This window comes from Megalops cyprinoides, chromosome 1, assembly GCF_013368585.1.
Source record: "Megalops cyprinoides isolate fMegCyp1 chromosome 1, fMegCyp1.pri, whole genome shotgun sequence".
Taxonomy (NCBI): domain Eukaryota; kingdom Metazoa; phylum Chordata; class Actinopteri; order Elopiformes; family Megalopidae; genus Megalops; species Megalops cyprinoides.
The window spans coordinates 17,018,410-17,044,108 of NC_050583.1; the positions used below are offsets into that span (position 1 = coordinate 17,018,410).

The 25,699-nt window shown below is 39.8% G+C and overlaps 3 protein-coding genes across 5 annotated transcripts; all 3 read left to right on the forward strand.

Annotated features, from left to right (window-relative positions):
* Positions 1-4,530: 4,530 nt before the first annotated feature.
* Positions 4,531-13,781, forward strand: zgc:174863 (uncharacterized protein LOC100136852 homolog). Of its 2 annotated transcripts, XM_036516956.1 has the most exons (8): positions 4,531-4,659; positions 8,114-8,190; positions 8,493-8,810; positions 9,362-9,679; positions 11,581-11,706; positions 12,475-12,507; positions 13,221-13,258; positions 13,437-13,781. In XM_036516956.1, the coding sequence occupies exons 2-8, from the start codon at positions 8,121-8,123 to the stop codon at positions 13,476-13,478; spliced, it is 945 nt and encodes a 314-aa protein (XP_036372849.1). In that variant the 5' UTR covers positions 4,531-4,659; positions 8,114-8,120; the 3' UTR covers positions 13,479-13,781. The 2 variants fall into 2 exon arrangements, with proteins under 2 accessions (XP_036372849.1, XP_036372931.1); XM_036517038.1 differs by lacking the exon at positions 12,475-12,507 and having other exon boundaries at positions 4,532-4,659.
* A 4,553-nt stretch (positions 13,782-18,334) lies between these two features.
* LOC118792559 lies at positions 18,335-21,024 on the forward strand. 2 transcript variants are annotated; one of them, XM_036550442.1, is made up of 6 exons: positions 18,335-18,377; positions 18,534-18,653; positions 19,104-19,445; positions 19,637-19,770; positions 20,659-20,706; positions 20,952-21,024. In XM_036550442.1, exons 2-6 carry the CDS (start codon positions 18,584-18,586, stop codon positions 20,988-20,990), a joined length of 633 nt encoding a protein of 210 aa, XP_036406335.1. In that variant the 5' UTR covers positions 18,335-18,377; positions 18,534-18,583; the 3' UTR covers positions 20,991-21,024. The 2 variants fall into 2 exon arrangements, with proteins under 2 accessions (XP_036406335.1, XP_036406341.1); XM_036550448.1 differs by having other exon boundaries at positions 20,659-20,703; positions 20,952-21,022.
* A 2,195-nt stretch (positions 21,025-23,219) lies between these two features.
* On the forward strand, positions 23,220-25,350 carry LOC118776245. The gene is made up of 4 exons (XM_036526463.1): positions 23,220-23,299; positions 23,853-24,194; positions 24,387-24,520; positions 25,258-25,350. The coding sequence occupies exons 1-4, from the start codon at positions 23,236-23,238 to the stop codon at positions 25,348-25,350; spliced, it is 633 nt and encodes a 210-aa protein (XP_036382356.1). The 5' UTR covers positions 23,220-23,235.
* Positions 25,351-25,699: the final 349 nt, after the last annotated feature.

Sequence of the window (25,699 nt, forward strand, 5' to 3'; positions counted from 1 at the left end):
ATCTCGCCAGGCCATACATGTAAGTCCAATGAAAGGGAATATAAATTATTTTCCTCCTCAGTGTGGTCAGACTGCTTCAGAAATCAGGTGTTTTGGTCCCTTTGGTTAGACTTTTTCAGAGCAGCCTGAATAAAATTATTTTAAATTAAATGTGTAAGGGGAACATAACTCAGAATCCTTGCTACCTGGATTTTCTTTTAAAGGAATTGGATTTGAATGGTCATATGTAGCGCTCAGCCAGCACTTTCGCAGACTAAGTGACTTGGGAGCCACAGAATCAACTTTTTAACTGAGAGTTCACAACAGGTTTGGCTGGTCAACACTGTGAAGCATGTACTACATCAGTACCCCCCAGGGCACCTGTATTACACATCTTGTATCCTGACAGCTGCTGCAGCAAGTCCGGCGATGTCACCTGATTAAATTCACCAATGATACTGCTTTGGTGAGTCTCCTCGAGGGGGATGAGAACGTGCATGGCCCTGTTCTAACTGACTTTGCTGATTGGTGTGAAATGTTACATGTGAACCTAAATTGGCTACATCAAAAACCAAGAAACTGGTGATCGACTTTACTTTTAGTTTCCAGCATCTGATTTATCATTCTCCAGTGTAGGAAGCAGCGACCCACTTGTTTCAATGAACAGGAAAAGACTCTATTGTCTTGATTGTCATATATTTAGGCAATTTAAAAAAAGTGAAAACGAAACATTGAAGACTGAAAAGTCACGTCGCTTTGCCCTGAGGGAGTTTTGAAGCGGTGAGGAGGGCAGGGGGTATGGGGCGCCGAATGTAACAGACCTTTTTTCGTAGACAGAATGCTTTCTGTGCTACGAAACGCATAAATTCATTACAAAACCATGTAACACCGTAACGCGTTTTGTCCACGAAAAACACAATGCACTATGTGGATAAAAGAAACTCATTTTGTAGACAAAAGTAATTCTGTCCATGTAATAGATGTCCTAGGCCAGCATTTATGCTGTTGTGGCACGAAATGCAGAATGCGCTATACTACAGTATCATCATGCCATCGAATGTTCATTCTGTCCGCTTAATTGTTTTGCTATATAACTGAAAGTATGATGTGCAGGACAGAGATTTAGCACAATATATTCCATGACTCCGCAGTTACAGAAGGCATTCCGTCCATGAAAGCAAAGGCTGCTTGAACTTTCGTAGACATCAATATTTCCTGGACACAATGCAAATGCGTTTGTGTTTTTCGTGGACAAAACGCGTTACAGTGTTACATGGTTTCGTAATGAATTTATGCGTTGCGTAGCACAGAAGGCATTCTGACTACGAAAAAAGGTCTGTTACATTCGGCGCCCCATACCCCAACTGCCCTCCTCCCCGCTTCAAAACTCCCTCAGGGCAAAGCGACGTGACTTTTCGGTCTTCAATGTTTCGTTTTCACCGCCTTTTTTATACTGCCTAAATATATGACAATCAAGACAATAGAGTCTTTTCCTGTTCATTGAAACAAGTGGGTCGCTGCTTCCTACACTGGAGAATGATAAATAAGATGCTGGAAAGTAAAAGTAAAAGCTAAATGAATAAATAACGGCAGCACTTTGTACTCACCATTTTAGTTACGACCCCTAACCTTAAGACTGTGGTCGAAACAATACAAACGTAATTTGTTTGAGCGCCCCATAGTTGGGTAGAAGGGAGGAGACTAAACGATGTCCTAATATGGACACCGTACAGGAGGCAGGAGGAGTGAAGACGCTATACATAATATAGACACTGTACTAAAATACCAACTGTTATTAGAAGAGAGCAGCGTATATCTGCTGGTAGGAAAATAGACAGAAAATCAAAATCAGTACGATTGTCAGATCATGTGGCAGACAATCCCACCAACTGTGTGGGGTTTTCCAGCATCTCCCTTGTGGCGGCAGGTTCAGATAGGCCAACCCAAAATATAGTTGAACAAATAAAAGTATCATTCATACCCCAAGGAATCATGCAGCTGAACAAAATGAACTAATACAACATTTGCACTTTATTTCCATAGCAGTTATCATCATAGCACTTTATCATCAGTACTTTATGCACTTTGTTTTTTTTTTTGTTTTGTTTTGTTTTTTTACCTGTGTTCATGTCTTCAGTGTTTTAATGTTGCAGCTTTGCAACATTTTGGCTGCAAAATGAATTGTCTCATTGAGGAGATTAAAATGATCTTACCATGATATATAATATAATATAATGGTCATGTGTGTTCTTAGGTTGCACCATTGTCAGATTTGTGTGAATCAGAATATGACTGATAGTAATTGTCTTGATTGGGCGCATAATTAATAATAGATGATATAAATGACTGGTGGTTGACAGAAGGGGAAGAGCAAGTGTAGAACAGGAGGTTTTATCTGAAGTGTTTTATACCTTGATCAAGTGTTCTTATTTATTCAACAAATATGATACAAATAATTAACATTTTGGTTCAAGCAGCAATAAAATAAACCCACCCAAGGGACCTCAAGACCAGCCATGCTTGACCTTCTAGTAAGTAACCAGTGAGGAAAACTTATAAGCTATTGAGTTGATATATTCAATTATCCTACCTAATGATAATTCCATATACATAATGGCCCACTGATGAGAAGAGGTGTTACATCTTGTTTTAAACAAATTTAGTCCTTGTTTTAACCTTTCCTCCTTGTACTCACTGTTTGACCTATTTTAAGTTGTTGCTTTTATAATAAATTCATTTTTTTGTACTTCTCTGCTGTCATATTTAAAAAAAAAAACCTTTTAAATGAGAGGAGCGTTGCCCAGCTTCATCACATTCATCCAGAAGGAATATCAGCATCTAATCAACAGTGTCTCTGACCAAAACTTGTTGATTTAACCATTTAAATACTGCTGTGGAGAAATTTTAGGGTCAAAGTCACTCATTGATTATGCTGTTTTTTTCTTGCATGAAAACTAGGCAAAATTACAAATTACAATGTGGAGTAGTCATAAGGAAAGGGACATAAACTTGTGTTAACATAATTACAATTCAGAACCACATGTAACTCTCAACATTGCAAGAAGTAAAAGGTCATTATATGCTCAACTGACAGGCTCAACTCAGGCACTCTGTGTCTGGCTTTAGAAACAGGCTGATTCAGTAAGTCTCAGTCTCTTAGCAGAGACAACCACATTTTCAGACAAAATTTCCTGGTATTTGGTGGAGTTCACTATTTCACCGATCTTAGCTAGTGCCCCTGGACTACTGGCAGCAAAGCATCCCCAAAACATCAATTACCCACCTCCATATTTGACAGTAGGTATGAGGGACTTCTCCTTGTATGCATTCCACTTTTGCTGCTAAACATGCTGATTGTGTGTATGGCCAAAAAGTTAAATTCTGGTCTCATCTGACCATAGCACTCTCTTACAGTTATAATTCCAAAGACATTTGGCAAACTCCAGATGCTTGGTTTTGTTTCTTATGCTCAGTAAGGGCATTCTTCATGCAACCCTTCAAAAGAGTTTGTTGGTGTGGAAATGATGTCTTATGGTTGTTTTTGAGACATGCTGATCCCAAGATGCAACCAAGCTCTGCAGTTCTTGAACTGTGATCCTTGGGTTCTTTATTGCCTACCTCACTGTCCATGGAGACACTGTGCACTTGTACTCTCTTCGTGGCAAATTTGCAACCTTTCCATATGTTTTAAATTTTTTGACAATTGTCCTTACAGTGCTAAGTGGTGTGTGTAATGGTTTATGTATTTTTGGACCCATTACCAGACTTGTGAAGGTCAATTACCATATGTCTCATTTGAACTGTATACTATATACTTGTATACATTAGCTGGTACTGCATCCTCAAACAGACTTTGCTCTCAGCTGAGAACTACTGTCTCATTGTGGAATTGTACACATCCTGTCCCCGTATTGTCGCTGTACTTACTGTACTTTTGTACGTTGCTTTGGATAAAAGTGTCTGCTAAATAAATAAATGTAAATGTAAACTGACAGTCTTTCCCATGGTGATGGATGACAACAGGGATTTTGCATGCATGTTACCTCATTCTTATACCATAGTGAAACAGGAAGTGATGGAGTGACACAGTATAGTTCCTTTAGACTAAGATTAATTTAAACAAAATGTATTGCCAGTTTAACTTTGATTTCACTTAGAATAATTGTGAGGGGTGCCAATAGTTTTGACACCTGTGGTTTTCAGGAAAAAAAAAGATTGCTTAATAAAAAAACAAAACATCTCCGCACCCATCGATTGTCTCAGATCCCCCAACCTCCGGATGACTGGGTGGTCTTCATCAGTTGTGATGGACGAACAGAGGTAGTTTTCACATATGTTTGAACATACCATATATTATATTATATTATATTATATTACATGCAGCCTGTTTTCCGTCCACAGAAGTAATTGTTATTTTTTATGAAACAGATGACAAAGCAAAGGTGAAAAACTGCGTCACTCATAAGGACTGCCTGGATTTGATAGACAAAGGTGTTTGTTTCATGTGTCTGTGTAAACAAATCAGCTTTATGATAAGGGTCAGCTCCGCCTCCGTATTCAACTCATAGTGAAACCGAAACTATCATCTGTAAAAGAGAAAATCAACCCACCGACAAAACGGCCGAAGAGTTCTCGGTCGATCTTGTGTCTAAAAGCCGCGGAACTGTACAGCCATCCAAGGTATGGGAATGTTTTTTTTTTTCCTAACGATTATATGCTATGATTGGGCATATTCAAACTTGGCTGCTGGATGAGTACCCAGACGGTCATTTTGAAACACGAACATTTGAGTCTGTGCTTCTGTTTCAGTGTCCTAACACGTAACATTCTTAAATGGCACACATTTTACTTTTCAAATACCCAGGATGGTAAAAGATGACAAAAGATCAGTGTAGACTAACGTTACATTATCTGGGCGGGATATACTGTAATATTTCCGACGTCAATCTGTCTCGTAATGAAGTGGCCAGTGTCGGTCTAAATCAGGTAATTAAGCTGTACCAAAACTCCAAGGAGAAAATAGCGATAGTTTCTGTTTTACTAAGAGTGAAATGTCTGGGACAGAGGGACTTTCTTTGTGTCATCATTGCACAAATGTTTTCGTAATGTTCTGTTGTTGCGTGACCATAATGCAGCCTGCTAGATTAAACCACTTTCTTGCATATTAAGATGAAAACATGGCACATTGTGCAGCAGAATGTCAACATTTGGTGAGATAATGTTCTATGTCACACTTAAAAGCAGAACATACTTTGGGGTACTGTTCAGAACGCTAAACGGGAATTTCCAAAGACTCCTCCCACTTTGGACTTTCCTATGTATCTTCAATAACCAGCAGAGGTCATGATCAAGGAAATTGCACGGTTGTTGCCTCTATAGTTACACAATATGAAGTCTGTAAACAAAAAAAAAATGTTTAGAGAAAAAAAGTTTTTCGTATCCTTAAAAAAACAAGATTTTCTAGCGGCATTACGGCATTCTGTTGCCTCAAGAAATTTGGCTACATGGTAGCGAAGTGCCAGCGTGCTTAGTAAACAACTTTGAATACCACTTTTTCATACAGAACTGAACTCTGATCTAATTAGCTGCAAGGGGGATATGTCATATATTTTGGAATGAACATCACAGCCTATTCATTTTCCCAACACTGAGACCCATGCTGGGAATAACTTTTCATTAGTCTTCGATGTTGCTCAATATATAGTCCTTGAAATGATTGGACGTATGTAAGGGCAATAAGTGTAAATACTATTTACATCCTTGTAGCCCACCCTGATTAACATCTGTTTACAGGAAAGTTGAAAAGGTAGAGTCAATTAATTCTAGAGGAATTTCTAAGTTTTTCCAGAGACTGAAAAACTATCCTACAGAGGAATTGATTTACAGTGATCCAGATGTATTTAGTGTCTCCTCTAAATATTCTTAATATTTAATATCTTAATGTAACAGTTGTGCTGTACTCTGCCTCACTTGTAAACCACTTTGGATAAAAGTATCTGCCAAATGAGTAAATGTAACATTTCTTTTTTTGAACTTGTCATATCACCACTTTTCCACCATTTAGCCTAAAGTCTGGGAAAGTAGGAAAAGATGTTGGCTCTCAAAAGGTGTTTTGAAGTGCAGTGTACTTGTCTCATGGGTAATACTGACATAACAATTCATCAGTGAACAAGAATAGTGGGACAGAATGATTCATATGGTAATACTTTTATACTAAAATTATACTAAAACTAAAAAGTCTGCACGTAGGAATCTAGCAATACACCCATAAAAAACAATTAGGGCTCTCTTACACAAGTGCAGTAAGGTACCTATGGAGTGCAATCATGCATAATTCATTCGAAGAATAAAGCTGAATTTGAATACAGTGTTCTAGTGCATATTACCAAAGCACCTTTCACAGAAATTAATTTGATAAAAAGTCAGATAAGATATAAAATCATTTGGACGCCAATCGACGTAGCAACAATAAAGAAGAGCTTTTTGCAGATGAGAAAACACTTCCTTCTTGATTCTTACAACAGTTTTACATAAAGAATGAGAGCTGAGACATTGGGCACTCCACAGCCTGCATTGTCTTAAGATTGGGACTGAGGGACTGATCATAAAAACAGTTTGAACAGGTTGAGAACCACAGCACCTATTATAGAGGAGATGCTCAATAATAATTGATATTTGTCAAATGATTATTTTGACTGTTTAATGTACTTAAGGACATGCACCATGATGCTAAGGCATTATAGCTTGCATGGCGCCAGGAATACGATTTTACCCCCTTGTTTGGACTTTTAAGAATCAACTTGTAAGTGGCTGCCAGTGCAATAAATTAACTGTCCATTGTGACGTGCAAAAGCTTGCTTGTGGCTGGCTCTGTTGGTGTCCTCACACAAAATATAATTTAAAAAGCTGAACATGTACATTTTTAAAGAAATTTAGTGCCCCAATAAACCCACGTTTACATTATACCACTTATGGAGTCGGTCAGGAACAAATGCATTAGCCCTCTCAGTGGTTTAGATCATGTCATTATCAATGCTCTCCAGCAGGGCTGTGCGATATGACGATACATATCATGTGACGATTGAAAAACGTCTATCGTTTCATATTATGCTCTATAGTTTATATAGTTGTGTCGCAAACCACACACTTTACGGCAATATTTTTCGTCATTTGGACGACGCTTTGCGTTCTTCTGCACGGCACGGATGCAGGTAGGAAATTTGCATGAGTGCGCATGTGCAGAACGGATCGGGCAGCAGGCACAGATCGGGTAATGACAGCCAACACAAACAAACATGGAGCGTGAACGTGACACAACTATAGTTGAAAAGTGTTTTCTGTTTACCTCTTTATATTTTTACATTAATATTTTATGTTTTGTTACATGCTTAACCCTTTCGTGTGTATTTTATTTTTTATGCTATGTGTTACGTTACATGTTTCGTTAGTTATGTTTTCATTAGCGTTATTAAGCTTCTCATAGTTTTCAGTTAGGCTAGCGTTTGCTGTTTTTTAACGTTAAATCGCTGTTTCGTCAAAGATAAAATTAGCTAGAATTTTCCAATCTAGTGTTTTAATCGCACTGGTTTTAGCATACGCACTAAACGGCTAATTACACTGGTGTGACCATACGCGCGAAACGGTTAGTTCAAATTTGCACAAAGGTTCTAAATAAAAGGAGAAAAAATAATCAAATATGAGTAAGTACCTTTTATTTGTCGAATATATAATTCAAAATGTAATAAGAAATAGGTCTTTCCATGTGGTCATTTTATATAAAATTCATTGAATTTACGGAAAATGTGCTGTATCGTGATATGTATAGTTGTAGGGATATGAAATGACCTATATCGGGATATGAAATTTTGGCCATATCGCACAGCCCTACTCTCCAGATGTGATTACAATAACACAGTATTCATTCTTACTACTTAGCTCTACTGAGATGTGACTGTAGTTTGAAACCTTTCACAGGCAGCCCTGTAACAACAGTAAATCAAAATAGTAGACTGTGGTCTGGTGTCAGTAGGTGATCATTTGTTTTGTGTTATGTTCTTGTCCTCATCTAGACAGACTGATGGAGACGTAGTGTCTATGTTTGACATCTTTGACCTTTGTTTCTTCTCTTCTTAAGGTGAAACATGGCATCATTATCCTGGTTTTTGCCTTTGGTGTTTTTTGCTGAAATCATGTGCGCTAAGTCCAGTGACAGTAAGTCTCGTTCTGTTTCTTATCATGATTATTTTACACAACAACATCCACAGTAGCGTTATGCAGCAAAATTCCACAAGTATGCAGAAAATGTGTAACCCTTGATGATCATTGTATCTTATTGTTGTTCACAGATTTACTGGTTAATCCACCACTGATTACTATGTATTTATTTTATTTCCTGTTTTGCTTTTTGATACCTTGCTTTTGACATATTTTTCAATGCACTGTACATTTAACTTGGAACACTTTGCCATTTTTATGGATGCCTGATTTCATGTTTATGTTGTTAAATTCCACAGAATTGGTCAGCTTGGAATGCCTGCCTGAGAATCATGGTGTCTACGGTCAGAACACCTTGCTGAAGTGTGAAGTGAAATCCAGGCAGGAGGATGTGAGGGTTATAATGGTGTTCTGGAAGAGGGATGGATCTAACGTATTAACCTTTAGGAGTGGACGCGAGCCAAATCCCGATGCTCGATTCCAGCTTCTAAAACACAGCCACACAGACGTGTCCTTGTTGCTAAAAAACACGCTGAGGACAGATGAAGGGAAATATGAATGCACAGTGATAACTGACAGTGGTGAAGACAAAAAAGAAATGAGCCTAAAGGTCACAGGTGAGAATATGTAATATTTATGGCCTTTGTGGCCCTTAGAATATTAATTCCATTTCAGCTGAAAATGAATTATTGTCAATTTTGTCATTTAGCATATGCTCCTATCCAGAGTGATGTGCATACAGGAGGTTACAATTTGTGCAGCTAGATATTTACTGAGGCAATGGTGGGTTAAGTGCCTTGGCCAAGGGTACAACAGCAGTGGCCTAGCAGGGGGATCCAACCAGAAACCTTTATCATTATGAACCCGGTTCCTTACCACAGTGCCACCCTGTTGTCTCTGAATAGGACAAACAGATGGACTCTGTTGATATCAGTCTTCTTTAAAATGTCACGCAACTGGAAGTGCAAGTTAAGAGCTCGGCAGTTTGTTCTAGTTCATTACCCACCCCATATTCCAAATCCTTTTTCAAAACTGTCATAGGAAGTATAATTGTTGCATATCGCACTACCAGTCATCTTTGTCAGAACAATGGCAATAATACTTCTAAACTTCTGTAATCGGTGATGTTGGGGGTACTGTGCTAATTAACCTTTTTTCCACATTCCAGCCCCTTACACAAAGCCAACAATGGGCTCAATTCCGGAGAAAGACATTGACGACGATACGGATGTCACACTATATTGTAATGCTTCAGGGGGATATCCGCTGGGCATGATCCATTGGTTTGACCAGTTTGGCACCAACTGGACCCGGAGCGCAGTAACAACAGCGCTGGAGACCGAGGACAAGCGCATTAACTTAGTGAGCAAGTTTACGCTCAAAGCATCTTCTGTGCACCCTGGATACAGGTGTTCTGTGCTCAACAGCAATGGAGTCAAAGAAGGAGAGACAGAATTTCAGCTCATGTTTCAAGAGAAGCGAAAAGGTATGTCTGATGTATTCTCTCTAGCTCTGAGGCGTTTTTTTTTTTCTTTTAGGAGATACAGCACCATGACAAGTTGGGCAGCAGTGTAGCATAGTGGTTAAGGAGCAGGACTTGTAACCGAAAGGTTGCCGGTTTGATCCCCGTTAGGACACTGCTGCTGTACCCCTGGGCAAGGTACTTAACCCACGATTGCCTCAGTAAATATCCGGCTGTATAAATGGATAACATTGTAAGAACTGTAACCTATGTAAGTCGCTTTGGATAAAAGGGTCTGCTAAATGAATAAATGTCAATGTAAGTTGTGCACTGTCCCCTTGCACAAACCACGCTCATTGTTGCTGCTGCTTTTGTCATTCACCTGAAAAGCCAGGCCAGATGGAGTGACTCCCAAGTGACTCGGAGGGTTAGGGACGCTTAGCTGTCAGGGTTCAGGGTTTGAGTCTGAGCTGCGTCATTCACTGTCAATGACTTGGAGTCTGTAGCGGCACAGCACAGATGGCCGCGTTCAGTCTGGGTAGGCTGCGTTTTGTCGGCCAGGGCGTGCTCATCTTGCTGCTGTGCATCCTCCAGGTCACTTCAGAACCTGTGCATGAGCCTAATGTAGTGCAAGTGCTGATTCCAAATTGGGTGAATTGGGGTGCATGAAGAAATCAACTCAACTCTTGTCTGGTCTTTCATGCTACAATGTGCACTTTATGCTGCAAAAGCAGAACTTGCAAGAGCAGAACTTTCAGCTAAAAAATAGGATCCTGGTAAAGATCCTCCCCCACTGAAAGAAAATGTGGTCAGTTTTTTTAAATATGTCAGGGGGATTTTAAATCCATCTTTTTGTATGAATCTAGTGTGAATCAGAGACTGATGTCTTCGTGCTTGAACGGTTTGGTGACATTATTATGTTATTTTTGGTCAGCAGATGTTCTCCAGTGGAAGCCACATAGCTTATATTTTGCACATGTCATCCATTTATGTACGGACATATTTATTGAAGCACGGGTACAGCAGCAGTGTCTCACCTGGGAATTAAGGGAGCAGCCTTTGTGTTACGTGACTTGCTCTTTACCACTGTACCACATTGCTTCCCTCAGGGACTCACTGTTCCTGTAAAAATGCCAGATGAAAGTCCAGTTCAGTGTTCACATAGCATGTCTTTTTAAGGACATAAACATGCAGTTTGCTGTTCTTTCTAAAGCTACAGATCAAATTGTGATCAAATTTGTGCAGTCTCATTAAAGAAACATCAAGAAACCTGTTGATTGTAATTATGTTCATATTTATCATATTTGAAAATGTAGATAAATTGTTTAATTGTCTGTCGCAGGTTCTATATTTTCATCAAATCTCATTTCATGAGAAATTGTATTGGTTGGTGGGGTTGTTGCTTTTCAGTTATTCAGGATTTACACAGGATAAAAAGTAAAAAGGAAGTTAGGATTGGGTATCGCGCATTACCATATCGCTTATAGTGTATATAGTGTATATGGGGTGTATGTTATATTGGCACTGAAAACCTGCACTGACCCAGGAGGTAATCTGTGATGAACAGGCATAACAGTTACTGACCCTCGTGTGCTAACCTTTTGTGTTGCATGGTTTACTGTAATGCATGTACAGCAGTTACTGGCTAAGAATAAAGAGCAGACTGAGATGTGTTCAGCGAAAAATTGCACCGGTGTAGGTAACAGCAATGCGCAGCAAATAAAAAAGCAGAAGGAACGTGACTGAAAAACAGACAATCCAAATGTGTTAAGATTCATGAAAATTAATCATAAATAAATCCTGTTATTCACATTGCAATGCGCTGAAAAGTGCCTTTGCAACAGTGCATCCTTGCCTTTCTGATCACCATTCTGTTTGTAGCTACATTTGCGCAGTGGTATTTATTTTCTGTTCTTATGGCGCAGATATACGTCCAGATAAGGAGGGGGCAGGCAACAGCCCCACAGCCATCGCAGCGGTCGTGGTCGTTGTCGGATCCCTGCTCTGTGGACTGCTGATACTCATGATTATCCGCAGAAGGCGTTTTCACCGTGAGTACAGCATAGAGAACAATGTTTTAACGGCAACAGGATCCCCATCTAACTGCAACACCAGTTGAAATAGTCGTATGGTCCGTGCGGTTTTCATGACAAAACTGCAGAGAGCTGGTGAAGTGCATGCAATACAAATCAGGTCTCCTCTGAATTTTTCTTTTTTTTTTTTTGTTTGGAACTGAGCAGCTTTTATTTCAGTATTTTCAGTTCATTGTTTTGGGGGAAACGTTCCCTCTCTTGGTGCCCTGAGTGTACATAAAGGCCCAAGCTTTAACCATGAGAAAACAGCAGTGAAAACGAGACTTGTTCTTGCTCTGCATGAATGCGGAAGTATGTGCTTGTGGGCTGTATCATGCCTCAGTTGGTCTCTTTAAATGGAAACGGCACAGACTGGCTTGGCTGAATGCTAAAACCCTCACAGAGAAGCTCCTCCTTTTTCTGGCGGTTTTCCTTGTTGGCTCTGAACTTAGGGGAATCCTGGACTATTTGAAAGTGGTCAGCAAAAACTGTTTTTGTCATTGAACTTTTTAGTCCATGTCAACAGCTTAAAAGCAAATGAGTCAGGATCAAAGAGTTGTTTATTTTTTGCTAATTTTAATGCAAGTGTGGATGGGACAGTTATTAAACTATCAATATCCTTAACAGTTAAGAAAAACCACTTGATATAAACCATGTTCACAAATGAGAGTTTTCCCTCTGCATGTTAGTACCTTGGTAAGGTTCTCTTATGTCTCATAATTATGTGGGTAATCGTTTTATTGACAGAGGCCAGAAGACCATCTACTCACCCAATACTGAGTATGATATTTTCTTTTTTACTATGGCTATTATAACTAAAAATATCCACTGGTTTCTCAGACTCCGGTTTACTTCCGGTTTAGATCCAGCTTGTACACATTGTATTACCTGGGAATAAAGTACAACTGTTATGAGTGTTGTACAGTCCTGAGGAACCATTGGAAGTGCCATTTGTAACAGAGAAGTCTCTGTCCTACATTTCTTATTCCTCTACATCGCCATACTTTGGGAGTCTTTTCATTGGCAGTGTGGGCCTTGCAGAGGGTGATTTGACTGTCAAAATTTCACTGGATTAATTTGCATAATCAAAACAAATGCAGGCCAGGCTCTTTTTTTTTTTTTTTTACAGCCGGAAGGATGATACCATGTCAGTAACTCTGGATAGAGCAAAACCAAAAGCAAAATGTTACCTTAAACTGGGAGAAGGATCATGTGATCTGGCTGTGAGAGAGTCACAGTATTGACTGTCTCAGTATTGTTTTGTCAGATTGAAACTCGCTAAGAATCTACAGTGGGCAGTGAGCCCTGCTTTAAAGGCCAGTACTGACACAAAGCATACCTGTTCCCTGGCTAACATTTCTCTTCCTCAACCTTTGGGTGCCTGTAGCTTAGTCAACACAGTGATATAAAAGATAACTTTTAACCACTAGGGGAAATGGGTTGCAGTCTACTGTCCCGTGCTCAGCCTCTGACTTCCTCTTTTCTGTTTTTAGATGAGCAGTACATGGAGCCAGTTGAAGTTACGGGAGAGGTACATGCATGCTCTGCTTTTCTGCTCCACGTGTTTTATTCAGCTCTTTATTTCTCACTTCAAGAATGGTGCTTTGAATTATCCCCCTCATTATAGGGAAGACTTCACCTCAAAAAATTGAGATGCCAGGTAGTGATCATGGTAATGCTGTGTTTTAACAGTATTTCTTGTTCCACAGGTTGAAGTAGCCCTGACCGGCGAGAAGAAAGAAAATGTTTAAAGGTTTATAACCCCCCCACCTCAATGATGCACTTAATTAAAAATAAGATGACTAATTTCTTCACCCCGTCCAGTGCTTGACCAATTCAGGGAGGTGCGTATGAGATCACTCCAAGGGCTGTTTTAGTTTGTGCATCTGATAAGATTACAGACACATTATGGTAATCCCCAAGCTCAAATTTACTTCCAGTTTAGTCTCAGTGTATCAGGGATATAAAACAGAAAATGGCACCGGTTAGCACAATTTGTTTTCACTTCCCCAAGATAGCATTTCACTTCTCTGTATAAAGCCTCCACAGAGGAACATGAATGCAACACACAAAGAAATGCCAACTTTCAGTACTTAGCCTTCATTTTTGTGAATGCACACACAAGAAACGTAACAGCACCAGACAAAAGCCCGTGCACAGTGGAGCTTGAAAGGAGTCTTGGGAAACACTTTCAGGAAAGAGCAAAAGGACAGTTGTGCTGTTTCAAATGATAAAACAAAAAAAAAGAGATAATGAGATGGCCTAAGAATAGCTTTCATTTTTCATCTGGATATTGTTTAATCATCAATCATCATCAAATTTTTTTTTTGTTTTGGGTGATTTTTACAATTAAAAGAGGAAATCAAAAAATCAGTTCTGATGTCAAGTTTTGAATCTTCTAGTTCAGAGTTTAAAGAAATAAGATTTCTTCCACATAGTCACACCACAAGGAATGTTGCAAGACCAGTTTTGTCACTAGTCTCCTTTGGCGCCCTTATGTGGTTTTTAACATGCCCAGTCTTGAAAATCTGGTTCCAGCCATTGTAGATCGGAAACGGAAACAAATTTTCTATGTAGCCAGTACACGCAGAAATCCAGTGGAGTGAATTGTTGGGATAATACCTCATTTACGGAGCCAACTGATATGATAGCACTGCTGCATATTAATTTTCTCAGGAACGGTGTTTAGGTAGACACATATGCAGGGTAGCTTTAGCTGGCGTGATCGACAGCCTAGAGGGAGTATGAGCGGTTAGACAGTCGGAAAGCATAGAGTCCCACACCAGGCCCTTTCATCTACATGCCACCGATGGCTAAGTAAAAGTAGAGTGAGTCACTGAGTCTTGACAAAATTGTCTTTAGAGATGGTGAGGTAGATGTAGGATGCATTATTTTGTCATTCTACTCCTTAGTGTCTGTGATCATAAGATTTCATGTTGTCATCGTGTATATCTTATGAGTTGTGGTAAATTGTTGATTTAAGACGTGATTGGTTAGCACCCCCTGCTGGTAGCAATGTTGGAACATTGGAGGGTGTTAATTGATGGTTCATTGCCTTTTCTTTGTGCCTTGACACTTCTGCGTCAGTTTAATACTACTACTACTGCTGATAATGCTAACACATCTGATCGTCTTGGTTTGAGTCTTTTTTGAAAGTAAGACTCTAAGGGGTTTTATTGTCTTCATTAAATTGATATTCGTATGTCTTTATTTGTCAGTATGTATAAGTTGTTTGGCCCTCAAACAAAATCTTGCTAATGTCCCCCAAAAACTTGGAGCTGGCCCCTAATATGCACATGTACAGTATCCCAACATATAGCTTTTGTACATTTTGCAGATAGTAGCATTTTGATCGCAACTACAATAAAAAAATAAATAAACACACTACAATAAAGTCAATTCCTGCCAGTAGAAATCTGTGGTCACAATTTATTAGAATGGTTACTAGCTGGAGCTGTGAAAATACTGTAAAGTTGCAGTAACTAACATTGGCAGAAAATTTGTCAATGATTGCAAATTACAGTGACAATGTATGCATTGAACTATTGCACTTTTTGTAATGAATTGTAAGGGTGACCACACAAAACTCAGTGCTGAATTCCAGTCCTTTAAAAATGTATTTCTAGTTTTCCTTGTACTGACTAGGAGAAAATTTGAACAGCAGTTTATGATACAAGCACCAGATATGCTTAGTTGAAGGGACTTTGCATTAGCAAATAATTGCAGTGGGTGTGGCTAAAACTTATTTTCACCATTGTGATTGTCATTATATTTTGTACTTGCCACTATGTTTGTGTTACAGATCATTGCAGTGCATACCAGTAAACTTTCGTTTCATGTGATTTAAAAGAAGTGAAAAAGAGTTATCATCAAAAATTAATTTGGAAATATACAGTGAGAAATTGTAATAGTAATAGTTCTCACTTACCATATTATCGTTTTGCTGATGATACTGTATAGTACCTGAGTGACTGATTAGTGCCAATGTATGGCTGATTTCTATCAGATCTTTGTTACTGAGAAACTTTTTTTTCCAAATAAAATTGGATACATGTTTTTGCTGTCATGTCATTCCTTTTCATTCCATTGATATTGTGTCACATTACGGTCCTTTTGTGTATGATGGCTATGGATCAGCATTACTGTAGTCATGTTTTACTGTATGCTCAAAAGATGTAAAAGATTTGTGTGTTTTATATTTAGATTGGGAGGGCCATATAGAGTAGTCAATAAATGTGGATTTTTCACACTGATAAAAGGTTTCCAATGGAAGTCCAGTATTCAGAGGTGGAGCTTTATTCACTTGCAGGCAATTTCTCAACAAGCTTACTCAGTGCGCACTACAAGCTAAAAAGAATGATAATCTACAGAACCTAAGAGGAGATGACTCATTCCAGCTCGTTGGCTTCAATGAATTATACATGCGCATACAAAGCCATATATATGTATGTATGTGTGTATAAATGTGTGAGAAGCGTGCATGTGTACAAATTTGTTGTACCACAGCAAGCTGTTAAACAACTGGTTCAGGATGCAACTGTAAATCCAAAGGCAACAGTTGGAACTCTCCTAAACAAACTGGCATTCTCAGAACACAAAGTATAAAAGATGGGGTTGCAAAGAGGGGAAACCACTACAAGAGGCTCAAGCTCATCCATTTCAGCATGATGACAATAATCCAAGCATTATTCCAAATCTACAAAGAAATGGTAACTGAGCACAAAGAAAATGTGCTCAGCTGGCCGTTTCAGTCTCCACACTGCAATCTAATTGCCCGTTTTGAGATTTAAATCAAGAAAACGATTACCAATGAGAACCTGTAGCAATTCTAGTACAGTCTTGCATATTGGATTCAACAGGTATGTTGTGTGTTTTGGTCCTAATGAAGCAAGACATGCACAGTGCAGCCTGTCTCCACCTGTTTGTTTGTGCTTTACTTCCATACCCCTCCCACCTCCCTCATTGGTAAAAAAGATGAAAGTGTAATTCATCAGGATAATGCTTGTGCAGACATGATTCCCTGCATCTCATGTCTGCTCCTTGCCATGCAGTGACTATTTCCTCATGGAAATACTTGCTGGGCAATTCATTTTCCATTACGTTCAAAATGTGTTAAGGACAGAAGCCCCAAATCAGCAAATACCACTTCCAAAAATGGTCATTTGATACTTACAGCTGACGAGTAGAGTTTCAAGTGGTTTGATAATGTCCTTGTAGATTTTGTGCTGAAGGACAATTTATTTTGTCAATTCAGCATAAATAAAACTGAGAGGAGTTTGTCCTTTCATACATTACATCAATGAATTGTCATTTCAACATCTACTTTTGTTGTAGTACTTATCAACTTGAGGAATAATATGAGAAAAATAAACATTGACCTGAATATGCTGTGGTGTTTCCTTGTGGTTCCTTTTTAAGATGAAATATTTGATACTGTCATTTTTAACTCGTAATATTTTTTTGTGCAGAAGTACTGAAAAGGTTCATCTCAGGTCAGAACCACTTTGTTTTCTCTGAAGTACCTGCCCAAATTTCATAATTAAAGCGAGTGTTCCAGGTGTGTATCTTTCAAGGCAATTTACATTTATTCACTGCAGACAATTTTATACTGACCATTTTAGGAGACACACAGGTGTATAAGTCGGAATCCCCAACATGTAAGTGAGAATGTGTGATGGACATCCCCCGTCTTTTACTCTGAATCGGTCCCTGTAATTATACACATTATCATCTGGAATGCAGGTCTCAGAAGTTGCTGCACAGATTGTGCATGTTTTACCAAGCATCATGTTTGCCTATCCTTCCTGGCTGATGCCATGTGTCAAGACAGAGCTGTCCAGAAGGGGTCTTGTTAATTAATTTAGTCTTCTATACTCTGCACTTGTATTCAGCATGAGATGCATGTTAGCTTATTGCCCCGTCAGTCAAACACCTCCTAGAGTACATATCTGTTAAGTTTTTCCCAGTGTGAAAGGTGTGCCGTGGCATTAAAAACACAGCATGTCATTGTATTGGTAGAATTGTGTTGTGTGTGGAATTGAAATGCAAATGTTGATGTGAACATGGGAATTGTCACTTTTTTTTCTGTAAATGTCAGTCAGTGCATGTACAAGCTTGGAGAATTGTTGGGGAAATTAAAATAGTGTGGTTGCCTGAAAGGCAAACCAATGCCAAATCAACCAGCTCGTTCATCATTGATGTGTTTGTACTTTTATATATTTATAGTTTCTAGTTTTAACAAAAGCGCTCTAATTTTACCCACATTCAAAAGTATAGGTGTGAACAGTGGGAGGACTCCACTTTCAATTGAAAAATACGTTTTTTTAAACTGTTTTATCTCCGTGAATTCTGGCTACAGGCATAAATTATACATCAAAATGGAGGAAAACTTGTGCAGATTCTCACAATGTCCTTGGTTCAGTGATGTGATGAATTGAATTATGAGCCGAAATGGTTGCCGACTTCAGCCGCCACTCTAAGTCATGTGCACATATTCCTGCTCACATTCTGACATTACAGTACATATCTTTAACTTAGCCAATCAGAGACAGCTGGTGTGAAGTTACTGCTCTGTGTCAGGCTCCAGTGCCAGACACAGAGGGAGAGGGGAGGGAGACGGCAACTCCAATACACACAATTTTGTACATACGGTAAATAATGCAAACAGGCAATCACACATCCCATTTTTTCAAGAAATGCACAAAAATGTAGTTTAGCTCTGCCTCCATGATATATAGCAGTTACTTCTTTCACGAAGGACTTCTGTCTTTTTTTTGTTCTTGTTTTTGTGTATAATTCATCTTCAGTTCCTGTTCCAGTTTTGACCCTTGAGAAGGTTTAAGCCTGACATGCTGAAATGGAGGCAAAGACTGTGATTATTGTTGCAATCTTAAGTACTGCTGCGAGGTCAGCTGAGGTATTCAAAGGTAAGTTTCTACATTTTACTGCAAGCACAGGTAAATGGATGTCTGTCCCCAGTCAAAATATGTAAAATCCAACCAGCCCTTGAGAGGATTTGAAACTTACATAAGATGCATTTATTACTGTTGGGCTGAATAGTATTGATGATTACTGTTATTATCAGGTGGATTTAAATCTGGCTTGTTTTATTATTTGTGTCATGTAGCTATTCCTTCAATATTGTATTCATTTGAGGAATGCAATGGAAGTTGTGTGTCATCACCCCCATCCCCCAATCTGTAGAAAAACACAATGGCAGTATTAAAGTATTAAAGACCTTTAGTCTTCTTTTTCTGTTTGCCACCACCACTCTCAAACCTTTCTGTCTTGAAGGCTGGGTTTGGACAGAATTGCAGAATCAGCTTCCCCAACTGAATTGTAAATTGACCCTGTGTGTTTCCCTCCCCAATCTGTAGAACAACACAATGTCAAGATTATCTCGTTGAAATGGGGGGATTCCTTGACCATCCAATGCTCCACCACTAAAGACAACTACGATGGGCTATATTTACTCGGGGGCCTTGATGAAGACACAGAGGTATTCTTCCTGTACAAGAAAAGCAAGAAACTGACAATTGGGAAGAAATACAGTAGCAGAGTGAAGACAGAAGGAGAGGTGAACAAACTCACCATCACCATCGCCAATATGACTGAGGACGACTCTGGTGTTTACTGGTGCAAGTACAGATACTTAAATGAGGAAACAGGCAATACAGACAGGGCTGAAGGCAATGGTTCCAGGCTGGTAGTGGTGCGTGGTAAGTGTCTGAGCGCTTGCCATCCAAAGGAATTGATCACAGCTATTGTGGTTGTTTGTGATACCTCTGGAACAACTGTATTAAATGTAAAAACAGGGAAAAGACATCCTACCCCAGGGCTCCTCTTGCAGTTCTCATCTCACTTATCTTATGAAATAAGTCTGATCAAGTGGCCATCTGTTGTGACGCAGGTGCGTATAAGCCATGCCCTGATGGTGATGGGACACCAGCGATGACTCTCACCCTGGTGACAGTCACTGCAATCTCTGCTGGCTCTGTGTTCCGGTTATGTGTGGTCATCATTTTCATCTGGGTGGTCCCCAGGGTGAGTGTAAGGTGGGAAGGGGGGGGGGCTCTGGAAAACAGTGGGTAAAATGATGCGTAATTAATTACATTACAGTCATTTAGCAGATGCTCTTATCCAGAGTGACTTACATATATTACAAGTTTTACATGTCATCCATTTATATAGTCAGATATTTACTGAGACAATTGTGTGTTAAGCACCTTGCCCAAGGGAACAGCAACAGTGCCCCAGCAGGGAATTGAACCAGCAACCTTTGGGTTAGGAGTCCTGCTCTTTACCACTATACTACACTAAATGAAGGCTATATTTCTTATAGTAAAATGTAACATTAGTGCAGAAGGTCTAAAGGGTAATCTAGGCTGGTATCATCCTCTGGTTTATCCCCAGGGAAAATGTATACGTTACGTTACCTGGACCAGGGCTTTAAAAGTCAAAATTTCAAGTGACACTGCTGGACATCATAGAGCTGATAATGGTTTTTCAAAACTGGAAAAGAGCGTTGAGAGGGGAATACTGAGTGACCTTACTATTATTACTTTACATTACATTTTTTATTGCTATTTAGTTTTCTGACACTTTTTAAGTGATTAATTTTAAATCCATTTTAAAGAGCATACTTTTGTCACCTGACATTTGTACAGTATGAAACACTTATGTATTTGAAAAAATCAGAGGATATGAAAAGTGTCCACATCTTTCTGTCATTAAAATTGCTTGAGTGTCAATAGTTAAAAGTGACTTGATTTTTTAGCATTATATGTATTATATGTGCAGTAAGTATTATAGGAACATCCTTCTTGATGTCATTTATCTTACACACAAAGCAAATTCTAACTTGTTTTGGCCTGTAAATCACATTTTCGTTATGCAGTTCTAATAAAGAATTCCTTTTTTTCATCTGTTTAGATAAAGATGTCCCGTCAGACCAGTGAGATACATGCTCTTCACCAGGTGGTGAGATTATTTTGAGATATTAATGCTTTTATAAACTTTCACTTGGCATAAGGAATTGATCAATTTGGAATAAATATTGAACAAAGGCAAAGAGTAATGTTAACAATATTGGTAGTTTTGGAAAAATTGCTTATCTTTACTGTAATTGACTGTCTCAGATGAGCTCTCTGATGTTTGTCCAATGGAGGGCAGTGTCTGCCTGTACAAGAACTGAGAAAATTCAACAGGCGAATTTGGTTTTACAGGTGCTCCCCATTGCCAGACCAGAAGATACTGGAATCTAATCAAAGACTATAAAACTGGTTCATCAGCCAAGCCTAAATTTCTTTTTTCAAGAGCCTCAGAGACATATCCTGATGCAGACTTTTCCCGTTGTGTTTTGTGATCCATTTTGAAAAAGTTCATTCTCTATTAAAGTTGGTAGATTTTGCCTAAAATGCAACTGAACCTGTCCATTTTCATGGTCATGGAATAGCTATAGCTGCTTCACATGATGTAGGTGTGACTTGTAATTTTGCTCTAATCACTTCTTGATTATTTTTGAAAATCCAAGATACATTTTTGTCTTATGTTCTGTTTATTCAACTGCACGAAAGAAAAATTCAAAACCTTCTTTGGTTTCCTCTGCCATGTAGTGATGGTGTATGAGATAATCATACACAATATTTTTGAAATAGCTGACCTACTAAGCAAGCAGACAGGCACCGCTTGTCAGGTTTTCGGGTGCTGCAGCTTCCCAGAACGAACAACAACAGGCGGTATCACAACGTCCTGTCAGGGTTCCTGGTTGCTGCTTCTCTCCTCACTTCCTGTATATTCCCCGTCTCATCTAGGTAATGTCTTCCAGCTGCGCTGATTAATTATTGTTGTCACCTGGGTTTTTCTGTTATTTAAGCCCTGCCCTTTGCCTTCCCTCTTGCTGAGGTGCTATGCTTTGTGTATGCAGTCCTGTACTAAGCCTGGTTTTTGCTTCTTGAGTCTTCAGTAAAGAGAACTTTGTTTTCTTTGAACCTTTGTGTCCCGAGTCATTTCTGCGTTTGGATTCATCCCGGTCCTTGTAACACCGCTGCGACGTGCATTATCTTTGGCTGCCATTAGATTAGTGGACAGCGGGAATATTTTTCACACTTTTCCCTTATTTTATTGCAAAAACCTTTTGTGATTTATTCCTCGTCAAGAGCAAACCATATACACAATACCTTAGTACATGTAGCTATAGAATGTTCTAGAAATGCACCTGTCCACAAACCAGCATTGATTGAACACACCTTGTTACTTCTAATACTATGACTCCAGGTAAGAGCATCAACGCTCACTCTTCCATGTCATATCCCCTGCCACTCACATTGTTTCTGATGCACTCAGTGAAGCCCTCTGCTGCTTTTGTTAAGAATGCAATACTGAATGACATTTGATTAGTCTAATGGGAACGTAAAAATTGTGTCTCAATGGCTTCTAAGTAGCCTGTAAAGGATGCTTGTGTGTTTTATTCCACCCACTTTTAAGCATTACACCTTTACCCAGCCTGTTATCTACAATGCCCTACTCTCCTTCTCTGTCGACGTACTGATGCTAACATCTCAGTACTTCTGATGTGTTAGCCTGTTTCTTGGACTCAATCCCTTCTCGTCTTCTCCACACAATCTCGCCTAAACTTTTCCCCGTCATTATCTACCTCAGCAACATCCCTCTGACCACATGTTGTGCTTCTTCTGCGTTAAAGCAGGTACGTGTCACACCACTGCTCAGGAACCCAGCTGCAGACCCCTCTGATATAAAGAGTCACCACATTCTCTCCTTTCTCCCTTTCCACTCCAAAACTCTAGAATGTACTGTTGTCCCATTTTGTCCCTCAGAATGATCTGCTGACCCCAAGCATGCCAGCTTCAAGGCTGGTCACTCTAACAGAATAGCTCTCCTCATAGCAGCGCGTCGTTCTGCAAGAGTGGGCTTTCCGTGCCCTGCTCTGATTCTTCGAGACCTTTCTGCACCCTTCAATGCAGTGAGCCATCATGTGCCTCTGTCTATGATGGGCATCTGCTCTTAGCTGGGATTCATCCTACCTTTCTGGGCATTCCTACCAGGTGGCCCGGGGAGGGTCTGGGTCAACCCCTTGTACCTTTTCAAAAGGAGTGAACAGCCCCCCTCAGACAATATCTTGGTTCCTCTGTCTGTTCATAGCTCATCTTGCCTTTATTTGCGTAGTTTTTTCTGTTGCTGTAGGGTATGTTGATTTCTTGTATTGCACACGTGTATGTGTACACTTCTGTATTGCACCTCTGAGAAACTAATATAAATTGTAGAGTGCTGTCTGTTTTAAGAGAGCTCCTCTTGTCATTCTACTCATTTAAATAACAACCAGTATACCCGTAAGTCTACACTGAGGAGTTACACTAGCTCTGAGAGTGAATCTATCAGTGTCGAGGTGCTGACGTACACAGCTCAGTGACACACACACACACATATATATATCCTGTGGGTTGAAGGTTCAGATATAGTGATTGTCACAGCAGTGGAAGACTTGCAGTGATGGCAATCTTTCTGCTCTGTATCATCTTTTTGGTCTCTGCTTCTCACTACAACTGGGCTGAGCGTGAGTGCATTATTACATGATTTACCATCCTCCTCATTGTTTGAAGTGTTTCTCATTCTGTTACACACAACTCATTGGATTTGAACTAACTAAAATCTGTTTGTATAGTACATGTTACTACATAATGTCATGCTGATACAAATACTGTGAAATGGATTGGAGTACTTTGCAACAGTTTTCTTCCTAGGAGCCATGTTCTTGAGACAAAAATGAAAGTATGAGTATACTGGAATATTTGTTACCAAAGGATGAGGGAAACAGTCAATGATTGTTGCTTTATAAAAGATGTTTCAAGCTGCTGTTTGAATCAAACTTTTTAAAGAAACGTGATCAAATAAGTGAAAGAAATATGGAAAATATTGGAAATATCGGTTATTATTAAAGACCGTTAGTCTTCTTCTGTTTGTTTGCCACCACCACTCTCAAACGCTTCTGTCTTGAAGGCTGGGTTTGGATAGAATTGCAGAGTAAGAACTTATTGATATTTCAAAGGAATCAGCTTCCCCAGCTGAACTGTAAATTGACCCTGTGTGTTTCCCTCCCCAATCTGTAGAACAACGCAATGACAGGATGACCTGGCTGAAATGGGGGGATTCCTTGACCATCCAATGCTCCACCACTAAAGACAACTACGATGGGCTATATTTACTCTGGGGCCTTGATGAAAAGACAGAGGTATTCTTCCTGTTCAAGGAAGACAAGAAACTGACACTTGGGATGAAATACAGTAGCAGAGTGAAGACAGAAGGAGAGGTGAACAAACTCACCATCACCATCGCCAATATGACTGAGGACGACTCTGGTGTTTACTGGTGCAAGTACAGATACTTAAATGAGGAAACAGGCAATACAGACAGGGCTAAAGGCAATGGTTCCAGGCTGGTTGTGGTGCGTGGTAAGTGTCTGAGCGCTTGCTATCCAAAGGAATTGATCACAGCTATTGTAGTTGTTTGCGATACCTCTGGCACAACTGTAGCAAATGTAAAAACGGAAAAGACATCCTACCCCAGGGCTCCTCTTGCAGTTCTCATCTCACTTATCTTATGAAATAAGAAGTCTGATCAAGTGGCCATCTGTTGTGACACAGGTGCGTATAAGCCATGCCCTGATGGTGATGGGACACCAGCGATGACTCCCACCCTGGTGACAGTCACTGCAATCTCTGCTGGCTCTGTGTTCCTGCTGTGTGTGGTCATTATTTTCATCTGGGTGGTCCCCAGGGTGAGTGTAAGGTGGGAAGGGGGGGAGGCTCTGGGAAACAGTGGGTAAAATGAAATTTTTAATTTGCAGCACATTAAACTGTGTGCACTTTTATTTCACAACAACAGTGTTATATATATGAAATCTATGGGGGAAACTAGGTCAAAATCAACCCCCGCCTTTTTCCTTCGCTTTTGAGTGTGAGTTCTTCACCACAACACACAAACACATGTAGAAGTCACCGAGCAGGTGTGATATTTGAGGAGGCGCATGGTTGTTGCTAGTGAATTTGCACTGAGAGGGGGAAGCATCACAACCATGACCACTGGTATGAGTCCAATTATTCCACTGCACTCTGTGCCCTGTGTATAGCCCCAGCTCATACGCATAGTTAATCGAATGTGGATTTTGCAAAATCAAAAGCAGCTCACAAGCTTGGAATGAAGAATACACTGAGAAACACAAAATCAAGAAATCAAGTGCTTTGACTCAGAAAGCAAAACAGAGAACTGGAGCAGGCTCAAATAAATGCACTCAGCGGTGTAAGCGCAGACAGTTTCAGCGCTCGCTTCGAGACTTCCTGTCAAGGCCTGTGCGGTGCGTGGGTTGACGATGGTGTTGAGCTGCCACTTGTGTTGATTTCAGCCTGCTTCTCATTACATCAGCACAAATGTCTCGAGCCAAGTGTTTTGTTGCCAGGTGGTGAGCAGGCATAGTAACCCACCGTGTTTTGCCTTGTTGTTTTTTCTTGTGACCAGGTGAAGAAATCGTCTGCAAAGAAGAGACGTGTGCAGCCCAGGCGTAACGACTCAGTTTATGAGGATATGCGCAGGACCCAAAACTCTTACTGAGGCCAGTACAGCCCAGCTCAGGTTCTGTTCCCCTGCAGTGGGACTTATCTGCAGTCAGAGTTGGCCCCCACACCCTGCAGACAGTAACTCACATTCATAGCTGAACATGTAATCAATCAGTGTGTATGTGAACTGTGAAATACACGACAGTGGCTGTTCATTCAAGCTGACAGTATTTCTGACATCTGGGAAGCACAGTGTCTTTGGATTACTGTGAGTGTTAAGTCGCTAAGTATGAATGATGTTGGTTTTTAACTGGTTTGTTTGTGGCCTGTCTAAGATGTGTCGTTATGGCTACCAGCAAAACTATAAATGTAAGCATCCAGTGTGCACAACACAATGTACAGTA